The sequence below is a fragment of the Lacerta agilis genome, chromosome 4 (genome assembly GCF_009819535.1).
Source record: "Lacerta agilis isolate rLacAgi1 chromosome 4, rLacAgi1.pri, whole genome shotgun sequence".
Taxonomy (NCBI): Eukaryota; Metazoa; Chordata; class Lepidosauria; order Squamata; family Lacertidae; genus Lacerta; species Lacerta agilis.
In genome coordinates this window covers 49,791,593-49,815,019 of record NC_046315.1, presented here as the reverse complement: position 1 = coordinate 49,815,019, position 23,427 = coordinate 49,791,593, and the positions used below count along the sequence as shown (strand labels likewise).

At 41.3% G+C, this 23,427-nt stretch overlaps 1 protein-coding gene across 1 annotated transcript in view; it reads right to left on the bottom strand.

Moving 5' to 3' along the window:
• HUNK (hormonally up-regulated Neu-associated kinase) overlaps nucleotides 1-23,427 on the bottom strand; it is a 54,204-nt gene that overhangs the window by 3,730 nt on the left and 27,047 nt on the right. The window contains exons 4-8 of the mRNA XM_033146914.1: nucleotides 21,259-21,394; nucleotides 19,532-19,659; nucleotides 8,987-9,116; nucleotides 5,445-5,613; nucleotides 1,325-1,405 (exon numbers count right to left, since the gene is read on the bottom strand). Coding sequence (XP_033002805.1) covers nucleotides 1,325-1,405; nucleotides 5,445-5,613; nucleotides 8,987-9,116; nucleotides 19,532-19,659; nucleotides 21,259-21,394 — 644 coding nt within the window. The remainder of the gene's footprint in view (nucleotides 1-1,324; nucleotides 1,406-5,444; nucleotides 5,614-8,986; nucleotides 9,117-19,531; nucleotides 19,660-21,258; nucleotides 21,395-23,427) is intronic.

Here is a 23,427-nt window from a genome sequence, read left to right as displayed (position 1 = left end):
TTTGGGCTGAGGTGTATATTTCTGTATGTGTGTATATATGTACCGGGTATCTCTGTATGTACTGTATGTACTGTATGTACCTGCAAATAATTTTGAAAAAATGTGAAGCAGGAATATTTACTTGCCCAATTAATTTAATAAAAACACAATGTCACAATTAATACCATGGTTTTAACAGCAATCTTTGAAAAGTATTTTTTTTTGCAAGTGCTGCAAGTTAAATTACAGCTGTGAATGTTCATATCAGTCGAGTTACAGAAGCAGAAGGAGGATGAGCTAACTAAACTGCTCTCCTTCAAGAACAGAGAAGGAAGAAAGTTGGCTGCATTTCTGGACTGTTGCCAGAGAAGCTATGTCCTAACCTGGTTGCTAAACAACACCAAACTGGAGGTTGCCTTCTAAAGCAGAATACAGTATCTATCTTGTTTTTCAATGAGCTATGACAGTTCATTGTTTTTAAGGTCTTTTTATTGTATTACTTCTATGAAACAATGAAGGGGCAATTCCCAAATGAAGCAAAAATGAAAGGGCGGCTAATACCGGTAATTAGATTCATGAATTAAAATTTTCTGGTGCCCTGCTATATTGTCCAAATATTTAGTATTCAAAATAACCTGTTGCCTGATATAGACTCCATCCCAGGGGATGTGTGCAGCAGCAACTCTGTGTATGCTTTCATCAGCTTTGCACCTCCGTACAAGTGCCCCGTATGATCAGCACACTCTCTCTGAGCTGGAGCCAAAGAGCTGGATTACGGCTCTTGTGATGAATACATGGCTTCAAATACAATGGTTCCACTTAAGTAAGTAGGGGGCAATTCGGGAACATGGCATTACAGCAAATGTTGGGCAAAGTGTTCTCTGCCATTGAATTATTCCTTAAACAAAATCTGTTTTGGGAAATGCTGAAACCGCTCTAAATGAAAATAACAAGCTGTGGTGCAGCATTAGCAATAGCTTAACAGTTGTTGCTTTTTTAAAAAAGAAGAAGAAATCAACAGCATCTATTGTCGACTTGTATTGACTTTGTTTCTAAAAATGGGGATAGTATTGTTTCCCTTTATTTATTTATTTAATTTATACCCCACTCTTCCTCCCCAAGGATATATTCAGCATTTGCCAAACTGGAATACCCCATGTTGCTTTAGCATGTTTTTGCAGTGAGTCATATGGTAAGTTTCTCTTGCACAGCCATACTTCATGAGACCTCTGGGCCTGGCTTTCTGTTTGTACTCTTTGTTGAACCAAAACCTTGTAATCTGAAATAACAGTCAAGGGAAATGCCCAAATATTGCCTTGTTCCAAATAATTGTAACCTGGTTTACCTCGTAGGTGTCCTTGTTCGACTTGTATTTTTCTATCCGACACCAATGGTTCATGTACACATTATCGGGAGCTTCTGTCTTCTGGAAGGATAAATAATAACTGTGAGGTATTTGTGGGGAGAATTAGAGCACAGATTAGTTCAAATACTTGTTAAACAGAATTGTAATCGCTACTTCTACTCTAAATATTGGGGTGGCCAGACTGGGATCTACTGGTGGATAGGTAGGTAATTTGCATAGTTTGGCAGGTTTTGGTTTTGACTCCCATTTGTCTTATGAGCATCAACATCTAAAAGGCTTCCTCCCTATTCTAAATTAGGCTGCTGAAATAAAGAATGATTGATAAAAAGCCAAGAGTTGAGTTTTGATCTGGGCTGAGCATGTGGTTAGTACTACTTTGCTTTCCGAAAATAAGCCCTTTTCCAGAGTCACTATTTTGCACGTGGTTCCTCCTCCTCAGGGCAGGAGTGGGGGAAAAATCAAGTAGATCCCACAAGTCTGAAGTCTGCCCTCCTCAGTTATTATTTGACAGTATAGTCTAACAAAATTACAATCTCATAATTGTCTAGTAACAGGTTAAGTCCAAATAACCAAGGTAGGTAAACGGGTATAGGACTGTAGCCTCAATCTCACAATTATTTTACTTCAGAAATTGCTGTAAATAAATAGCCAGCTACACATCATCTCAACATGCTTCCCTCCCAAATATAATCATAACCAGGGATGCATTTAACATTTCTTGTTACTCACAAAAATAATCACCTTCAGGTAAAACGGAACCCAATCAGATGTTGGTAAACAAGTACTAAACATGGGAATTAAATTATTCTTAAACTACAACCAGTTTTCTTGATGCTTAAACTGGAAAGCCTCTGGGGCGTCCAAATTCTTGTTTAAACAAGAAACACCCAAAGAGCAGAGGGCTTACAAGCAACTTCCTCATTAAGTACACCTCTACCTACTTTAACAGAAAAAGAGTCAACCATCAGGTAGCTCAAAAGGACAGGCTAACAATTCATTCCTGATAATCTTTTATATAGCTCTGAGGTAGCACTGCTGGGAGTTTGGATTTTTCAAAGAAGACAGAGATAACAGAGGAAAGTGCTCTTCATTATTGATGGAACCTTCCTCATATGGAAGAGGATAAAGACTGGGTCCTCTCAAAGTGTGTCACAGGTGACAGCTACAATCCATTTCTTTAATCTAGGAGTTTCAGATTGAGGTGACAGTAACTGAGTTATTGTGCTGGTGTTCACTGTGATAGAAATCTATCATGGTCACAAAAGGTTGGCAAGCGATTTTCTACAGGCTCACAAAGCAACCTGGTATCACAGCAAGTTATTAAGATGATAGCTATTTCACTTTGAGCACTGTAGCCAGCTTCTGGTACACCAAATTGGTTTTAGGAACTAGTTCTGTTACTTTGGGTGTGATGGCGATGCAGAAGAAAAAAGATTATTTAAACTGAGATGTTCTGAGGAGTAAATGTAAAAAGGAATGAATCTAGCAAAAATAAATTCAATACCACCACCCCCATGCAACTCTTGCCTATAAGACGACAGCATGTGAAGAGCAATTCTAACAAAGAGCCCAGGTAGTGCAAGGCAATGGACTCAACAATACATCTGCAGCCCTGCTAGAAGGGTGGAGTGTTGTGTTGTGTTTACTGTTGTTGTACCAGCACCATGTTGGCGCAGCTGAAGGGCTCGAGGATGGGGACCACTCGTGGATCCTTAAGGCTTTGGATCTAGTTTCAGAGTTTTCTACCTGGCTAGTAGCCTTCCTCTCAGCCAGCAGAGGCCAGAGGAAACACAAGGATGCACCATCCTAACCCCCTCCCCAAAAAACAACATTTGGGGTTAGGATTCTGGCCTTAATAGGTTCAACGGCTATATCAATTAAAAATCTGACCAAAAAGTTGATTCCAAATAAATGTCTTACATATATATATATTTTAAAAATGTTAAATTTGTTAGTATAGGTACGACAAAACCTGTGAATGTCAGGTACAATTTTGAAAAGCCATTCTCCCCACCACTTTTGTGCTTAAAATCAAACTTATATCAGTTTTTTAAGCTAATTGATCAACTAATACTCTTATGATGAATTAAGGTTTTTGTTTCCAACAGAGGGGACAGCCCCAAAATGAGTTATTGCTACCTCTAGGAGTAAACTCAGGTGCTGAGTGCCAAAATCACGTGGCCACCGAGAAACAAGAGGGAGGTATCAGAAGGCTTTGTGAAACCCTGACATTTGCAGAAATACAAAATACAACTGTTTAAAAAATCTTCTCTCCTTTAACCACCCCCACTGCCCCCAGGAGTGTTGAGAATAGTAAAATGGAAGTGGAGGGGGAGGGGATGCCTTGTTTCAGCCCTTTAGAGCTTATAATCTCTTGGAGGACATGGCTACTTGGTTGACAGCAGGTGCATCATTGCCACTTACCTAGATGTTGCAGGAGCAGCAAGTGAAGTCAAGGCAGTGTGGGCAAACTGGCAAGAGTGTTGGGACTGGCTTTGTCGGTGAGCCTGTGCTGACTGACCTTGCTGCTGCTGCTCTGCCCTGGTAAATGGCAATGATGCTACTACTACTACTGCTGCTGCCGCCGAGAGACTGGCTCTGCCTCCTCACCTCTTACACTGGAGCAAACTATTGCAGACCCCACTTGTAACTAAGGATGCATACACACTATGCCTTTAAAGCACATTCAAAGGGCATTCCCCCCCCTCAAAGAATTCTGGGTTCTGTAGTTTGCTATGGGTTACTTTGAATTTCAACTGAGAGAGGTAAACTACAGCGCCCAGAATCTTTGAAGGGAACAAATGTGCTCTGAACATGCTTTAAAGGTATAGTGTGTATGCAATTTACCTAACTTAGCAAAACGGTCCCTATATTAGGGGGAAATTCATACTTTTGTTGTATATGCATTGTTAAAGCAACAGTCAGTGGTGGATCATAAAATCTCTGTCCCACCACCATGAAACTTCCCCCTGATGTCCATGGGAATTCTATGCAGGAAGTGAATGCAAAGAATGGAACAGATATATGTCCTGAAGGAAAACAAGTAATAAAGATTTATTGCATGAGGTCATAGGCGAGAACTGTTTTGTTTAAGTGGCTTGTGCTGTGAGCTAAAAGGGCACACAAAGGCCAAGAAATACTCTACAGGCTTTTACTTTCCAGTGCCACTTTTAAAAATAAAAAATAAACTAAAAATCACTAGGTTGTTTTGACTTCCTCCCAACTCACAGAGCACACCATTTTACTCCTTGCTCTTACTTCCTGCATTTTAAGGGCAGTTTTAAAATAGAGTTACACCTTTGCTATCAAAATAAAGACACTATAATGCTTCGAGATCCTGCTTGGAGTGAGCTCTTTCTCCAAGGTTATAAAATTAAACTCTTTTCTGTTGCAAAATTAATGCAAAGTGTGTCGTCTCCTTAAAGAAAAATATAAACACAATTCCTCCTAACTTTTAATACATCATTAAATAGTTAATCATGCAGATCATTTTCTTCTGATTGAATTAAGTTCCTTGCAAATGCCCATGTGACAAACCATCATCAGTCAAGTATCTATCTTTCAGTCTAGCCCTCACTAGAAACGAGGACTGCAGCCTGTTATCATTGCTCCTGAGCAAGTGCACTGGCCAGTCATGCCTTCATTCTGGATACTCCATTCTACACACACACACACACACACACCCTGCAGTTGTCTGGCCCTCCCTGCACCCCACAACAAACACTCGGTATTCTGTGGCCATTGGGTTTTCTTCTTTTTTGCGGGTAGGGTCCCCTTAAGTTGGTAAGCTCCCTCTTGTTTTTCAGTAGTCCCCATTTTGATTACACTGCCTTCAGAACTCAGCACCTGAGTTCAAGCTATTACTTGACTTGAGGAATGGTCATTCAAGCATTATTATTATTATTATTATTATTATTATTATTATTATTATTATTATACTGCCCTATACCTGGGGGTCTCAGGGTGGTTCACAGAATAAAATCAAGATATAAAACCATAAAATACCCAATAAGAATAAAAACAACAGCCCAATAGCCCCCCAACACAAAAAACACATTTTAAAAGGGCATAGGATGTAAATTGGATCAACCAAACTTACTCTAAGGCCTGCCAAATAGCGTTCTAGCTTCTTATTAAGCAGGATGTAGATGGCCAGAGTGTGGCAAGCCCGGTTGGAGAGGACGGTATTGATCACATCACTGTTCTTATAGCCAAGCTTTTCAGTCATGTAGAGCAGCACACTCTGGCTGATGTCTTCTATGTGGATTCTACATGAAGAGAAAAGAGAAGGGGTTATTTTCCCATCTTCCAGGGAGAGCATCACCAGAAAGAGGTGGCAACAGACATGCTATATAAACCTTAACGGCCACCATGTAACAAGAACTATATATGTACTGTTTTGACCAAACTGATGATAACAAAGTTGTTGAGACAGAATACTTTTTGTTATTTTTAAATTCTGCATGCACTTTGTTAAAGTAATGTGCGTATAAAATAGTGCTGGAAATATAAAAAACATCTAGTTACAACATAAATAAATACCGGTAAACAAACAAACTTATATGTAACTATTTTGAGGGGAAATGTTTCTGTAGCTTGCATCTTCCCCTCATATTTTTCTGCTGTGCCTTCTCATTGCTTCAGAATACCCGCAAGACCAATAAAGGTGCTAAACAGTAAGCACAAGTACTATATATAACGTTTAGTGCTCTAGAAGTAGCACATCATGAATGACAGTCTCCCCGGGAACCTATCTTTGAATTGTTATCACTTTGGGCCAAATTCAAAGTGATGTTAAATGTGCCTTTGCATTTAACATGCATGTGGGTGTTTGTTTGTTTTGTTTAAATGCAAATAGCACCCACTGTGGAAGCTGGTAATTATAAGGACCACAGCAGATGGAGTGGGGTTTAATCCTTTCCTTCCCCAGCTCCAGCCCTGATGAAGATGGCTTCTCCAAAGCGGACATTTGCAAAGAGAGGAAATTTCCCATTGGCAGCACAAGATGTGGTGATAGACAGTGGTTTACATGGAACTATAAAAGGCAATTAGACCAATTCATGAAATATCAGTAATTGCTAAATGGAACACCCTTGTACAAAGGCAGAGGTCAAACATCATTGTTTGGGGATAACTACAAGCTATTGGAGACAAGACAATGGAAAGGAGGGAACTTCAGGCTACAATCCTACACACACTTGCCTGGGAGTAAGCCCCACAGAATTCAGAGGTGCATATTTTTCCATAGACATGGACTAGATTGTGCTGTTAAAATGATCAATAGGGCCCTTAGGTTATAATGTTAGTTAAATGACTCATCTGCTTCACACATTTTGCCACCCATTCAACATAACACACAAAAACAAACATACATACCCTGGCAAAGGACTGCTTGAAAAATTTACAATTTTCTTACATGGAAAACACTTCCACATTGGAAAATGCTTGAAAACCAAGCTGGGCCAACACATGTGATTGGTATGTATTCTGACTACATCCATGTTTATGCAATGAAATAGATACCGGTATATGCGTGAACATCATGTGTGATGATCTACATACACTATTTACTTTTTCTTCCTATCTGCAAGAATGAATGAATCCATTTATTTCAGACAACAACAGAGAGCCTACAAACATAAATAGATAAAATTAAGCTCTATGATAATACGACAATAAATTATACAGATATAAAACAGTTGAAATATATAAGTTAAAACCTTAATCGCTAATTTAAAACATATTAAGAAATTGGCCATTTGATTCACTCAAAGCTTGATTCCTTAATTTTATAGCAGCAGCATGGAATTTAGCCACTTTTAAGGTAATCTCGGGTTCCCTGTCCTTTATTAAGTATTTTAAGTAATTCCTATCTGCAGGTGACATACTGTGTAGAAAATTCATAACATTTAAAGTGCCCCAGAGAACAGGCAGCGGAACAACAATGTTTCAACAATGATTTATTTCATCATCTGCCGCACCTACTAAAGCAGTCACTTCTCTCTTGCGGTTTGCACACTTTGCAAACTTTTGTTGGATAGAAGCAGCCAACGCATTAATTTCTTGGGTGGCCACAATAAGGCTTATATCCATCACATAAAATCTGCAGAAGATGCTTACAAAGGTACCAGCCTCCTCTGCTGTATTAATATCCATCCATGTGTTACGTAACCCTCATTACCATAGCAACTAGCACCTCACAATGATTAAAGGTTTTTATCCTCAAAACCCCCTTTTTGAGGTTGATAAATATAATCCTCCGCACTACAGGGCTGGGACAAAGGCACTGGGGAAGCAATGCTACTTTGCGCAAGGTTTCACCACAGACCTGGGGCTGATCCAGGAATTGGTCCTAACAACCCTAAAACCATTGCAGAATACAGTGGTACCTCTGGTTACGTACTTAATTCATTCCGTAGGTCCGTTCTTAACCTGAAACTGTTCTTAACCTGAAGCACCACTTTAGCTAATGGGACCTCCCGCTGCCGCTGCACCGCCAGAGCACAATTTCTGTTCTTATCCTGAAGCAAAGTTCTTAACCTGAAGCGTTATTTCTGTGTTAGCGGAGTCTGTAACCTGAAGCGTATGTAACCTGAGGTACCACTGTACTAATCTTGCTCCATGCTGCTGAGGCAATATCAGAGACTGAGAAGAATCGAAAGTGAGAGCTGGCATAGTAAAGCAAATAAGGGGTGAGAACTGAAAGCCAGACAATAGCAGGCAGTGGGATGGTGCAGAGGCAGGGCAGTGTTACTCACCTGCCTTCCCATCACTGCTGGTTCCTGAGAGCAAAAGGAGGAGGGGAAGGGAGCCTGGCATGTCAGAGCCAGTCTGATGCACCTGCCACCACACCTGCAGTGCGCTGAGCTCCCCATGCACCATCTGTTTCAGGAACCTGCAGTGATGCTCATGTTGAGAAGGCAGGTGAGCAACATACCCCTGTCTATGCTGCCCTGCCAAACACTACTGGAGCCAGAGAGTCCTCAATCCAAATTTCCCTGTAGCTGCAGACACACCACACTGATGCAAAATAACACATGCTCAGCCCGTCACTTAGAATAATAGAATCTCAGCGTTGGAAGGGACCCAAGGGTCATCTAGTTCAACCCCCTGCAATGCAGGAATCTCAGCTAAAGCATCCATGAAAGATGCTTTTACCACTTAACCAGTATATAGTCAACTCTCTTGATTTCTTTTTCCTGCAAATGTCATGACTGGTGCTCTGGGAACTACAGTTCTTAGGGAGAAATAAAACTCATGTACTTGGCATCATCACAGTACATGTACCAACATTTCAAAACAGGAGACAACAGAGAAAGCTTTTCTTGAGAACTCTCCAAGCTCATAAATTCCAACTAATTCAGAAGTGAGCCAGGGGGAATTCACCCATCATTAGGGCTTATGTTGAATTTTGTAGGATCAGAGTGTTAGAGATAACATTTGAAAACACACACACACACACACCACCTCTGGCTCACTCAAGCAGCCCTTCCTCATTCAAGCAACCCTAATGACTTTAGTGTAACTTTATCATGTTGCAGTTACAGGTAGGTAGCCGTGTTGGTCTGCCATAGTCGAAACAAAATAAAAAAAATAAAAAATTATCATGTTGGTAAAACAGCCTTATCTTGCACAGTTTACCTGTTTGGATATGTGACATTATTCAGAACTTTTCCATTCTCATTAAGCCAACGATTCGCTAAGGCTTGTTGGATGTTTGGCCTCATTGCAGGATCTGGCTCCAGCAGAGATCGTAGGAAGTTCACAGCCGCTGTAAAGACATTAAGGCAAAAAAAGGTGTCAAATGTTTTGCAAATCATTTTTGTAGATGAGTAATTACAAGAAAGCAACTTTACCAAAAACATACCAGCTATTACCCCAAACATAACACAAATGGTATTCAGTATGAATTAGAAAAGCACATGGTTTCCAAATGGAGGACACACAACCTCCAGAAACTTGCAAATATGGGCAGTATCTTTTACAGAAATGGTGTAAAGACTAAGACTAAGACTACATCATATGAAGCTACCTTAAAGTGAGTTAGACCACTGGATTATATAGCCCAGTACTGTCTACTCTGACTGGCAGCATCGCTCCAGGGTCTCAGGCTTTCCTTTTCACCAGACCCTTTTAATTGGAGATTGCAGGGTTGATCCTGGTAAACTGACATGCACTTTATACATGACAAAATAAGCATTATGGATACAAATCAGATGCACAGTGAACAAACTGAGATCAACTAAAGAAGTCCATTATAGTGATCACTTCAGTAGGTAAGACAGATATAACAAAACAATATATGATATATTATTCATAATTTATAAAGAACATGTACTACAAATTAACTCCCTAGAAAAGACCCTGATGTTGGGAAAGATGGAGGGCACAAGGACAAGGGGACGACAGAGGATGAGATGGTTGGACAGTGTTCTCGAAGCTACTAACATGAGTTTGGCCAATCTGCGAGAGGCAGTGAAGGATAGGCGTGCCTGGCGTGCTCTGGTCCATGTGGTCACGAAGAGTCGGACACGACTGAACGACTGAACAACAACAACAACTACAAATTATAATTTTAGCCAGTTTAATGCTGCAAAGATTTTGTGAAGTAGTTCACTATAATTATGTGTACATGAGGAACAAGGCTTTAAATTACTCCTTTAAATACTTAAATAAATAAATTAAACACACTTATGGCTGCAACCCTGATGAATCTGGTTTCTAACTCCTATTGAAATAATGACAGTTACTTCTGTGTGGTTTCATCAGTCTGATTTATGCCAAGAACAGCTCTGTGTTTATACAAACTGCTCACACCATCAGTACATTGTCAGCTTTAAGCATGGTAATTTATTTCAAATGTTTTTAAATTAAATGTGTGTTTATATATGCCTGAGCTTAAATCAAGAGTCTGGCACTTCACTTTCTTCTGTGATTTAAAGGAGGGTCACAAAGCCCAATCTTAAAAGGGTCATGTGCCTTTTTAAATTAGGAGGCTTCTTTTTAAAAAAAGAAAAAGAAAGATAAAAACCAAGTTGGTATCTGAGCTACAGAAAGGCTCAGTAGTACAAAACCTAAGACTGTGATCTCTAAATCCAGTGGGATAAATCTTGCTCTCTGACTGTATAATTAAATGTGTGCACCACAAGAAATTAATGAGGCTTTGCACTCAGCATAACAACTAATTTCTGCTTTGCATGTCACTTGTACCAAAACAGCCGTCACATGCAACTGTATTGAGTGGCCCATCTGGTGCATTCTCTAGTGACTAGAGGAAACATTTGGAGAGGGTGCCAAAATAATCTTGGATGAGTTCCACAACAAGTGCTTGGAAAACGTGACCACAGCAATACTTCCCCCTTTTGCTACAAAGAACATCAATCCAACTAAAAGTGCCAGGTTCCATGTATTTCTGCACCTCACGTGTAAAGAGAGCTGTTCACAAGGAAGATTCACAGCAGCCTAAACAGTCTGTGATTTTCCCTTTACTAAAGAGAAGGTAAGTTTGCCTTTAAAAGGCTACCATCTTCATTCAGCCACATTGTCATCCAACCCTCTCAGCACTATGCAAGGGCATTCCCTTAGCCATATTCACACCAGGCAATGATGTCAGGCACTTTCCACATGAAGCCAGGAAAAGGAAATACATGCTCATGTTCCACAACAAATCAGGGTGCCAGGAAGAGAGAAAATAAAAGGCTTGTCCAGTAAATCAGGATTGGGTGATATCTAATTGGAGTAACAAGAGATTTATACAACATATAATCTGAACTAAACATTTTGTAAGAATCTTACTTTTGCTGCACTGGGCCTGGAATTTAAGGCATTTATTATGTCAGAGATTTATACTCAGTGACCTGAAAATAATTCATGTTGGTGGGGTTTTTATGGGGGGGGGATGAAGAAGTGACTGTGTGTGATTGGGGGGACAGAAGAGATATTGGTTCCTTTCTCCCCATAAGGCACCAAAGGGGAGAGGTCTGAAACTAGGATCTCCAGCAGCCAATGCTAGTACTTCCCGCATCACAAGCGCTCTTGATCGTCAGAAGGCCAGGATGTTTAGAACAAGGAAAAGGGTGTCCTCTAGGCTCCATCTCCTGCCTGAAAAGAGCCAGGCAAACCAACTGGGTCACACCATAAGGCCTTGCAGCCATGTCAGACCACCAGTTTGAGTGACTTGTCTTAAGTATGCCTATTCTGCCTACTCTCCTGCTTTGCTTTTTCTTGACTGCCACAGATTGTGACCCTTTTCTGCTGTTGACCTTGTGCCTGCTTCTATTCTCTCCGCCCCTCTATTACTGCCTTGGAACCCACACCTTTCTGTCTTGCTCTGGCTCCATTTGTTGTTCAGTCGTTCAGTCGTGTCCGACTCTTCATGACCAATGGACTAGAGCACACCAGGCACGCCTATCCTTCACTGCCTCTCGCAGTTTGGCCAAACTCATGCCAGTCGCTTCGAGAACACTGTCCAACCATCTCATCCTTTGTCGTCCCCTTCTGGCTCCATACTTACTTCTTTATCTTTGAGCCATGTCCATTTAACTTGCCATTGACCACCATGCCAACTGTCCCTGGTCTGTTGGTCCTCATATGCCTAACCTGGTGCCTGACCTCCTGTATCTAATGCCTTTCTGCTCCTTGTCCACCCATGCTCATATGGAACCACAGGTGCATCCTGTCCTGGAGCTAGGAAGAAGGCTGACAATCCCCTTCCTTCCTGTCATAATAAATCCCAGCTTCCCCTCCCCTTATTATCTTTTTGACAGTGAAAGGGCAAGGTCTCCTCACTACTTAAAGGTAAGGGGGGGGGGAACTGAAGGAAAATGGATCCAGAGGATGCATGCCAGGATATTTCTCTGGCAGATTGAAGGCAACACAACTGCATAACCTTCAGACCTTACAGGATTTTAGGAGTTGGAAGAAAATGCAAAACACAGTCATCCTGCATCAGACGTGAAGTACACATGAATATGTTTTGGGCACTTGACTTTTAAAAAAAGCCTGGGAGGAGGCTTGAGCCACACATATGCATTTGAAAGGGGCAACCAGCAAAAAATATGTGCGCGCATTTCACATGAGATGCAGGGCCTATGTATTCTGTACCAGTACCCTACTCAAGAAGGGAAATTTGTCATTTGAATAAGACTTAAAAATGTCCCACAAATCCCCACTCTGTGTGTGTGTGTGTGTGTGTGTGTGTGTGTGTGTTTTAGTTTAGTTTCAGGTGTCACTTAGCTTCAGATGCTCAAGTTAACTGACCCAGAGCAAGGCAGGGAAGCGAAAGCTGGAAACACTTGTTCCATGCTAAACATACAACAGATGTTCATTCTACCTCTTGAAACCACTTTGGCAAAATATGGAGCCACAGTTCAGAACCAACTGAATGACTGGCAGGCATTTATTAAGCTGCAAGTGTTTCAAGATGGAGCCAAACAATCCAGATCAGCTTCCTGTTTCGGTGTGCAAAATGGCCAAAGGTCACTTCCTACGCTATGAGCTTTCATTCAGGGGAGTTTTCACTCCTGTTAGCAAAACTGTCACGCAGAAAGAAAAATCCACTGCTTTAGGCCCGCTCACAAAATAAGCCTATGTAAGGATACAGATCCTGCCTATAATATGGGAGTGCAACTGCTGCCATAGGCCTCATGTATGGAAAATGGCCCTGACTTAGACCAGTTACGTATCTAAAAACACTGCAATAAATTACCCTTGCTGCACTCTGGCAAGTGACCGAGCAGCTAACAAGAAAATAAATCCAGAAATACAGGCCCCTCCTTTATGGATGCTTGCTTGTTATATGCAAGTTTTACCAAGGCATAGCTTCCCAGGTATTTTCTTTGCTTCTTGCTCTGGCAGAAACAGAGAAACTGTACTGCTAGGGGTGGGAATGATGTGTCACTGAAAAATCCTGTTCTGACATTGGTCCTTCCCACATGCACAATGCACTTGCAAGCATGAATCACAAACCCAAAGAACAGTTGCATAGCCAACATCTGAGAAACTTCCTGAGCACATGTGCTCTTCTTAAGAACCACTTCGATTTCTCCAAGCTTGTGCAACACAACAGGATAAAAGAAGAATTTGCTGCTTAGCTCGGATGCAAATCATCAGAAAAATCAAACTATTGTCAAAAAGTGGATGCAAAAAGCAACCAGTGTGCCATAGATCAATCAGCTTTGGAAATGGAGCCCTGTGTATCTATATCTTGGCAAACTGTACCATATTACCGTAAGTATCTCTCAATTTTTGCTGCAATTTATTACTTATGAGCCATTTTAAAAAGATGTGTTTATTGGGGTTTACACATTTTAGGTTATATATGGGACGCAGGTGGCACTGTGGGTTAAACCACAGAGCCTAGGGCTTGCTGATCAGAAGGTTGGCAGCTTGAATCCCCGCGATGGGGTGAGTTCCTGTTGCTCGGTCCCAGCTCCTGCCCACCTAGCAGTTCGAAAGCACGTCAAAGTGCAAGTAGATAAATAGGTACCGCTCCAGCGGGAAGGTAAACATTTCCGTGTGCTGCTCTGGTTCGCCAGAAGCGGCTTAGTCATGCTAGCAAATGACCCAGAAGCTGTACGCTGGCTCCCTCAGCCAGTAACACGAGATGAGTACCGCAACCCCAGAGTCGTCTGCGACTGGACCTATTGGTCAGGGGTCCCTTTACCTTTTCATATATATATATACAAAAACAAAACAAAAAAATAAAAAAATAAATCACGTGAAAGAGGGTTGACATCATGCCAGGAAAAACAGGAGAGTGGATACCAAGGAAGATTAAAGCATATCATCACATATGTTACAAATTTCTATACCATCAACTCAGTTAAGAATGTATCTATCAAGTATTCCAAAACAACACAGCACTTAAGGGCAAGCAAAATACATTAAATAAACAGAAATTGCAAACACAAAAATGGGTCATCTGAAAGGAGGCTAAAGAACTATAAATCATTTTCATAAGAAGGCTTGCTGAAAAAACAAAGTCTTAATTTGGCACTAGAAGCTCATTACAGACAATGCCAACTTGATTTCAGTAGGCAGAGAGGTCTGTAATTCCAGAGCCAATTTATGGTCTCTGCAGGAGCAACACCAGTACCAAAGGGTCAGTTTCTCTCTTCATTATAATTTACTCCAATTTCTTTTAATGATCTTTGTTTCTTTTCTTCTAACTCATTCTTGTGTGCTTGAACATGTTCTATCCTCTTTATAAAAGCGTCTTTTTCCTATTTTTTTCTACTGCTATTTTATATTTTAGGGATGCGGGTGGCGCTGTGGGTTAAACCACAGAGTCTAGGGCTTGCCGATCAGAAGTTCGGCGGCTCGAATCCCCGCAACGGGGTGAGCTCCCATTGCTCGGTCCATGCTCCTGCCCACCTAGCAGTTCGAAAGCACGTCAAAGTGCAAGTAGATAAATAGGTACCGCTCTGGCGGGAAGGTAAACGGCGTTTCCATGTGCTGCTCTGGTTCACCAGAAGCAGCTTAGTCATGCTGGCCACATGACCCGGAAGCTGTACGCCAGCTCCCTCGGCCAGTAAAGCGAGATAAGCGCTGCAACCCCAGAGTTGTCCGCGACTGGACCTAATGGTCAGGGGTCCCTTTACCTTTACCTTATTTTATATTTTTAACCACTAACTCTTTTCTGATGAAACAAAATAAAAAATAAAAAAATTCCTTCCAGTAGCACCTTAGAGACCAACTAAGTTTGTTCTTGGTATGACCTTTTGTGTGCATGCACACTTCTTCACATACACTTTTTTGATGTTTACCCTTCTTAACCCGATTGTGTTGCTTTTGTTCCTTTTCTCAGCTTCATTCCTTCTCTTTCTAGAATCATAGAATTGTAGAACTGGAAGGTACCCCAAGTCATCTAGTCCAACCCCCTGCAATATAGGAATCATGCCCACTGCTGTCCTTGAGTGGGCTCGAACCACCAACCTTCTGATTAACAGCCCAACGCACTGGCCCACTGCACCACTGGAGGCATCCATTCTTAATTCTACTGTCAGTTTGGTGTTCTCCTCCTGCTTTCCTTTGTTTCAACACTTCACTGGGTTCCATTTCCTTACCACGTTTCGTTCTTTATACAATCACATAATGTGAAGTAACCTTAAAGCTCATCTAATCTAAGCCCATGTGCAACACAGGGAATTTACTGCTATGGCATCCTTGATAAGAGGTCATCCATTCTCAGCTTTAAAATCCCCAATGTGAAGATGGTGGTCCCAATATGCAGAACAGCTCAGCAAGTGACTTATACCCTTGCACAGCGTTTCTGTCCCATCAGATATTCCTGTTGGCAGCTTACATGAGTGTAGAAAAGTACCGGTACACAGTAGGAACTATCCATAAAATTAGCAGCTCTGCACATTACGGCTGGTGCAGTGGTGCATGGAACAGCTGCCAAACAGAGGGTATTTCAAAAAGGCACCCTGAGAGCATTCAGCCAACAAAAGCCAACACCCATGAGTCCAACTCCCATTGATCCACCAGTGGGTCAGAGACAGTGGTGAAGCCTTTACTGGGGACAGACATGCTAGTTGTTATTCTTTATTAAACTTACTAATTGCCTTACAAACTGTCTCAATGTGGCATGGAATAAAAAAATAGCATGCAACAGTACAAAAATCACATAAAATGTAAGATTTTACACAAAGTAAGAGCAGCCTATACCAGTGATCACACAACTAAATGATAATACAGTAATCAACACAGCCACCCCCCCCCCAACAACATGACATGATCACAGGACCCAGGAAACACGAAAGCTTGCATATTGCCTCCTGCACTTACATGTGTTAAGGTGATGATCAACAAGAAGTGTAGGAAATTCTCATGTATATCAAAAGCTAATGTGCTGGCCTCCAGATATTGTGGAATACGCCCTCTCATCATTCCTGACCACTGGCCATTCCAGCCGCGGCTAAAGACAGCTGTAGTTCAAAACATCTGAGAACACCACTTTGGCTAGCTCTGATCTAATCCAATTGTTCACAGGAGGATCTAGCATAATTGCTGTCTGGGCTGCCTGTCTATACGAAATGAGTTAGCAATGTCACTCAGCAGCCAAAGCCTCATTTTAATTTAGCTTCCATGTTTACCAAGTTTGCTATAAGATGAATAACATATCTGTAGTGTTATACGGTATATAAACTCAGTGGTAGCTGGTGCTCATTAGGACTGGTAGGGCAGCCAACAGTAGGTAGAGCCAATGACAGGCGGAGCTGAGTAATTCTAGTTTTGTCCCACCATTCTCCTCCCTGCTGAATTCTACAAGGGCAGCAATGACACTAGAGGAGAGACCTTACCCCTGGACTTGCTGTTAAGTAAGAAGACAGGCAGGTGGGGGTTGGCCAAGGGCAGACTGGGGTTGGTGCGGCAGCACCTCATTTGGTCTAATGGACCAGCCTCCACTGTAAACTGCTATAAATGCCAGCACCTAATTCTTCATGAAGTTGGTTTAATGGACCATGCATTTGCCTACCATCAATATACCATTTTTCATAGTTGATCCCTGGGATCCAAGCAACTATGCTGTAGCAATAAATCTGTGGCGTATGCATTTTCAATAAATTCTGCATCCAATGCAATTTGAAATGGGGAAGAGGGAAGGCTTCAGAATAAAATGGGTACACAGTTAAAACTTCAGTGCTCTGTATGAACAATCCTTTTGGAGGTAATTCCACTAACCCTCAGGTTTTCTGCAGATGGAACACATCTGAAGCTCAGCAGTCATAAAAAGAGAAACCATGAATTAGTCTGAGATTTCTGCCAAGTTCCACAATTCTGGAATCCAGCCCATTTAAAATCACTAACAGAATAACAATACTTCCTGAAAGGCTTTGTGGAAAGTCTTCTTCAAGAAGGAGGGCTGAATAGCCTACAGAAAATGTTGCTATTTATTTGACATATTATTTGGGGCTGGGGGCGGGGAGACATATAATGGTCAGCGACTTCTGGGCCTATATATAGCCGATAAGCTACCATAGACTAGTAAAAGCCCTGGGCTCAATTCCTGACATCTCCAAGTAGGGTTGGGAAAGACCCCTGTCTGAAACCATGGAGATCTGCTGGGAGTTTCCTACATGCTCAAGCCTCAGAACCCTATTTGAGCCCAGGAGGAAACATCAACCCCTGTGATCAGGTGGCAATCTGAAGCCTGAGATTGGCCAGGTTCAATATAAATACCAGGCACTTGGCCTTCTGTCTTTGACACTCCAGGTTCAGAACCAGTACGCCACAGGTCTGTGGGGTAACAGGGGTGGGGGGCTTATGGGCTTCATGGAAGCACCCAGTTGGTCAAAGTGGGAAACAGAACATTGAACTGGATGGGACCTCTGGACTGATCCAGCAGGGTTATTGCATTTAAGGTCCCAGATTCCAGCTCAGGTCAATGGTTCTGAACTGGAGATGCACCTTCCACATCTGGATTTTGGGTACAATTGCCAATGACTCCAGCTTGGTTGTGGCACACAGAAACAGCAAATGGGTGTATGGCATTTCAACCCTAGACATCACATTAGTGCCCCCTCTCTTTTTTGTCTGGCTCTTTGTCTATGGGGAGCCCCAGGCAGACCAACTCTGTGTTACAAATATGTCTGCAAACATGACATGAAGGCTGGCAACATCAACCCTGCCATGTGGGGAATCCCTTGCAGACAACCACAGTGCCTGCAGACAGTCAGTTTGTGTATCCTCAGCAGTGACCAGAGGAGAGATGACCTTTGGGAGAAGCACAGAGAGAAGAAACGCCATGGTGCATCTGCAGCAGAAAAACTGGACCACTTCACCTGTCTCTCCTGTATCAGTCTCTACAGCCAAAACAGGCACTGTAACCTTCCAACAGTTTTGACTTCATCCCCAAAGGCACACTCCTCCATTGTCTCCTGAGACAGACAGATATCAACATGGATGGATGGGTATGTGAACATGTGAAAGGGAGTACCGGTAAGTGTGCAAATGCACACCAATCCTTTGGTGAAGCCTACCAGCTAATTTAAACTTTGCAATGTGCCATCATCCACTGAGAAACAATCAAACAAATATAAAGCCTTTCACCCTGTTTCTAAAACTTATCTAATGCAGCAATTTGTGAAGCATTGCAAAGAATTTCTAGTGTTACAAGCACAAAGAGATAACAAGAAATGTCATATTCAATCAGTGTTTGGAGAGTCACCAAATGTGCAGGAACTGAATGCGACTTTAATCAATGTTTGATGTATAAAGTTATGTAACAAGGCATAAAGGCTAGCAACCTTAGGTCTGCTCTATTAAGTAATACTGCCAATACTGCTGCAATAGTGAACAGGTAGAAGTAAGAGCATAACAGCGAAGTAAGTTTCATTTCTGCAATAATACTGAACATAAACAGTAGAAAGAGCCTACTGCCAACATGCCACACTTAATTATTTTCTCCTTTTTTAGTGTAAATCTTCTGATACCACTCCTGACACCAGTAACAGTAATAAAATACCCCACCTAACAAAACCAAAGAAAGTAACAAAAAACAGCAGTAACTCTTGCCCCAAACGTGCTGTTGAAGCAAAAGTGAAACTTTCCATTTACTCCATTGGGACATGAAAACTACTCATGCATGCAAATATTTGAAGAACTGGATTAGTCAAATTACCACAGTTTCAATAGCTCTGACAGAGAAACAAAGCAAGCAAAGTTACGTTTGTTCTAACCCACTTGCAGCTAATGTACAAAATTGGTCATTAAAGGAACACAGCTTCATAACCATTATGACACTAATTTATAGCTTGACACACCAAAGACACTTCAAACAAATCCTATGGGTAATTCTCACTCTCATCTTATACTGAAACCAAGCTTGGAATGTAAAAAAGGAACCTTTTTTATTTAGGCTTTTATTTATTACTCCTAATGCATTGGAATAATATAATTTATTGCTTCCACAGTGAATTGGGTTAAGTGAATTTCAAATTGCAAACTTGCCCAGGAGGAAGAATGTAGCCCTCCTTCTGATTAAACCAACACAGGGAGAGAGACAGAAAGCACAAATCGTGTGAAATTACAGACCAAATAGGTTCATTCAGCAATTCCATCAAAAGTTCTGCCCAAACACTCTGCCCACCAGAAACAAAAGTTGTGATGTACAGTACAACATTAATTATGAGGGCTGTATGGACTTAAATGGAGTAGCACTTAAGTAACTGCATTATTTACCTGTGGAGAGCTGAGTAGGGAAAGGATTCATTTCTTTGTCTACCATTTTCTGGTACAGAGCTCTCAGACTGAATGGCTCCACAGTAAACGGCAGTGTCCCAGTCAACATTGCATACATATTCACACCACTGTAAAAGAAGAGTGGTGGGGGAAACTGTTAAGAGAAACAATTCCCTTAGAAACAAGACAAGGCATGCAAGAATGCATTAAGTTTACTAGCCCATGGTTTATCACACTTATGGAACATACATGAACATATGATGTTACTATTGGTCCATCTAACCCACCACAGTTAATTCCGATTGACAGCAGGTCTCAAATGTTCTTTAAAGGCAACGGTCTTTTCCAGCTTTGGTATCCAAGATCCTTTTCATAGGAGAAGCAGGGATCTAACCTGGATCTAACCCAAAGCACATGCTCTATCACTGAGCTCTTCCCATAGGAGCCATAGCACAATGTTCTCTAGAAGTACAGCAACAGTCAGCTGGATCTTGTGTCTCAGTCATGTTTAGAGTAGACCCACTAAAACCAATGGAACTTTAGTGTGGTTAAGTCTGAATCCAACCCAGTAGCATTTAGCCTCCCTTCAGAGGATCTGCATAACCAGTTTCTTGATAGATAAAGCCATTCATAGCATGAAGGGTCACATTACTTAAGAATTAATTCTGATTTGAAAAGTTCACAGTTTTAAGGGGGTGATTTGGTTATATGGAAATAGGATCTGCTTATGTGCAAAAGGACCCTACATAGGATTTATTCACACTATGCTGCTTCCATGCACCAAGCAAGTGCAAAACCCCAAGGACTAAGCAAGTGCATTATAAGGTATATCCTATAATACAGCATTCCCTGTAGACGAACAAGCTATGAGTCAATAAATTAAATGCTGCAGGATGCTATTGCCTGAGAAGGTTAAAGGGCAAGAAAAAAGAGCGATGGCATTCTCTGTTTGAATCATGTCACAGTAAGAGCTTCTTCGTTCAGCAGCTCCAGCTTGCTGTGGATGGGTGACCCTATGTAGGAGCAACCAATTAAGGAGCAGTGTGACAGTTTCAATTTGGATTTTCTCGAAGCACAGACACTGTAAATTGGGCTTCAACATATAAAGCTCTCTGAACTAGCTGCTTGCAAACAAAGGACAAAGCAAAACAAAAAATCCCAAAGAAGGAAACTCGTATCTGCTCTTAACTGCACCGAGATCAATGGAATTAATTCAAATTTCCAGACAGGGAAGTCTGAACATTTCTTGAAACACATTCATCTTTGTTTGCTTGTAGTACCCTGGAGTATTAAGATTTCCACTGCAGTCACTGAAAAGTTCATATCAGTTCCTATAAAAGCAAATTATTTGACAGGCTTCTTCAGCCAAACATATCTCCTTGTTTTCTGACAACAACATTCTGGATAACTTCTGTCCCTGCTTCACAAATAGCTGTAGATCACAGTTTGTAAATCCCAATGGCCAAGGTCAACTAAACACACTAGGCAGCAATTACTTTGGAGAATGAACTGTATCATCTTACGTTTGGAAATTCCTGGCAAATTGAAATCCTGACATTGTAAATGCTAAAACTTACAATCATCAGCACTGTAAACTATTTTTCCAAAGTTACATACTGTATTTTTATTTACTAACAGCTGCAATTAGAACTTATATAAAAGTCAAGCAAGAAAAGTTAACCCCCACCTCCAGCATGCATGTAGCCTTTTCAATTATAGTAACTCACATGGACCAAACATCTATTTTGGGACCGTATTTTTTTCTTGCAAGCAGCTCTGGTGCTGCGTAGGCTGGACTACCGCACTGCGTGCTGAATGGATCAGAGTATCCCAAGATACTTGCACAGTTGCTCAAGCCAAAGTCTGTGAAAAAGAAAATAAATAAAGATTTCAACATTGCACAGGAGAAACGACAACCTCGCAATATTCATACTTTGCTGCAATCAGCATGATTTCATTTACCCAGTTAAAGGCTTCCTTTTTAGTTAAGAGCTTTTTATTTGAGTCTAGGGGAAATTTAAATATAAATTTAGTCAGGAAACTGGAATAACACTTATGAAAAAAAGATGACAGTATGAGCTCAAGTGTCTTAAGTAAATGTATATAAAATAGCTTTCTCCTTGCCTGGCAGAAATATTTGAGACGCTGGAATCTTAAGAGTACAACCCTGCTCTCCTTGCATATTTGCAACAGTGTGTGTGGTTGCATGCTATAGAATTGAGTACAGCCCTACCTATAACATCATGAGGATCTGATCAGATGCATGGTAAGGACTTGAAACCTATTTCTTATGATCAGGGGGAAAGTGATAGACATATAGAGGATTTACACGCCAAAACAGTATTTCCATCATTGGAGCCCTGGCGTTCTTAAGGACATCAGGAGGGCTAAGGGAACTTGAAACCTGTACTTCAGTTTGAGAGCACACCGTGAGGTTACACAATACCATGAAACAATCTTTTTTGTCATTTGGGCTCCCAAGGTTCTGGGTCAGAGGGAGAGACCCATTCAGGGGCAAAACCATGATTGCGCAGAGGGGTCACAATGCACCCCCAAACCATGTTTAAGGCAGCACTCCAATATAGTATTTTCAGGGGGAATCCTAAAGCAATCCTAAAGGGGGGGCAGGGCTTACAGTGAAAAGGGGGCACAGCACGTGCCACTTTTCAGTTTGATGGATAGTAGTTCTATGTATGCGTATGTGTGTATATCTCCCTTAAAGGTTGTATACACCTTAAACATTCAGAAACAGTCTCACACAGAGCTTTGTGTAGTTCACAATGTCTTGTTCGCTTTTTACTTTTTGTCCCATTTTAGGCAACAATTTTCATCACCTCAGAGGTGATGAAGCCTCTCTGATGAAATCATCATCATCTGGCGTCTACTGTGCACCCAGACTCATTGCTGCTAGAAAATGTGTAGGCACAGAATTAAATACATAAACAGATGTTCTGCTAAGGGGAATATTTTCCTATCAATGCCCACAACTAGCATTAATGGGAGTTATAAACAGATAGTAGAATAAGATGAGTAATCTATGGAGTCTGCAAAATGTGGATGAACAGTGCTCTGAATGAAGTTGATAGGCAGTTGAAGAATCAATGGGCCATTGACAAATTATAAATATAAAAGGCTTCTCAACCAGTTTCACATTCTAATTCTGCAGATGAGTAAGCCAATCATATGGAGTGGGTGGGGTTTTGCCTAATACTGCGAGACTACAGGAGTAGAATGTCTCCTTTTATTTAAAATGCATCTCTGGGTTATTTGTGGGGCATAGGAATTCGTTCATTTTTTTCCCCAAAATAAAGTCCGGCCCTGAGGGACTGTGGTCTGAGGGACAGTGGATCAGCCCCCTGCTGAAAAAGTTTGCTGACCCCTGCCCTAGGTGATAGAGGTGGTTTGATGGATGTTTTTTCTGTTTCTTGTCATAGGGTGAAATGACATTCCTAACATACATCCATTGTGATTGATTTGTACTTTGTAATTTTGCCCATATGAATAATGGTTGGAGTGTTGGACTGAGACTGAGATTCAAATTCCCAATCAGCCATGAAGTTCACTGGGTGATCTTGAACCAGTCAACATCTCTTAGCCTAACCTACCTCACAAGGTTGTTGTGAGGATGAAATGGGATATATATAATTTTTGTTGCATACTGCTTTTAGGTATTGTTTTCATTTGTTAATGCTTTGTTACTGAACTCTGTTTTTTTTTCTTCCAAAGGAGCATACAGACGTGAAATCAAATCAAATCAATATAACGTGTCTTACTTGCAAGTAACACGTTTGGGGCTGTGTGCTACTTATCAGTGCTCATTGGGAAAAAAAAATCTATACGCTTAGAAGATCACAACTTCTTTTGCCACACTCCTCTAAAAAGCACTGCTATATATT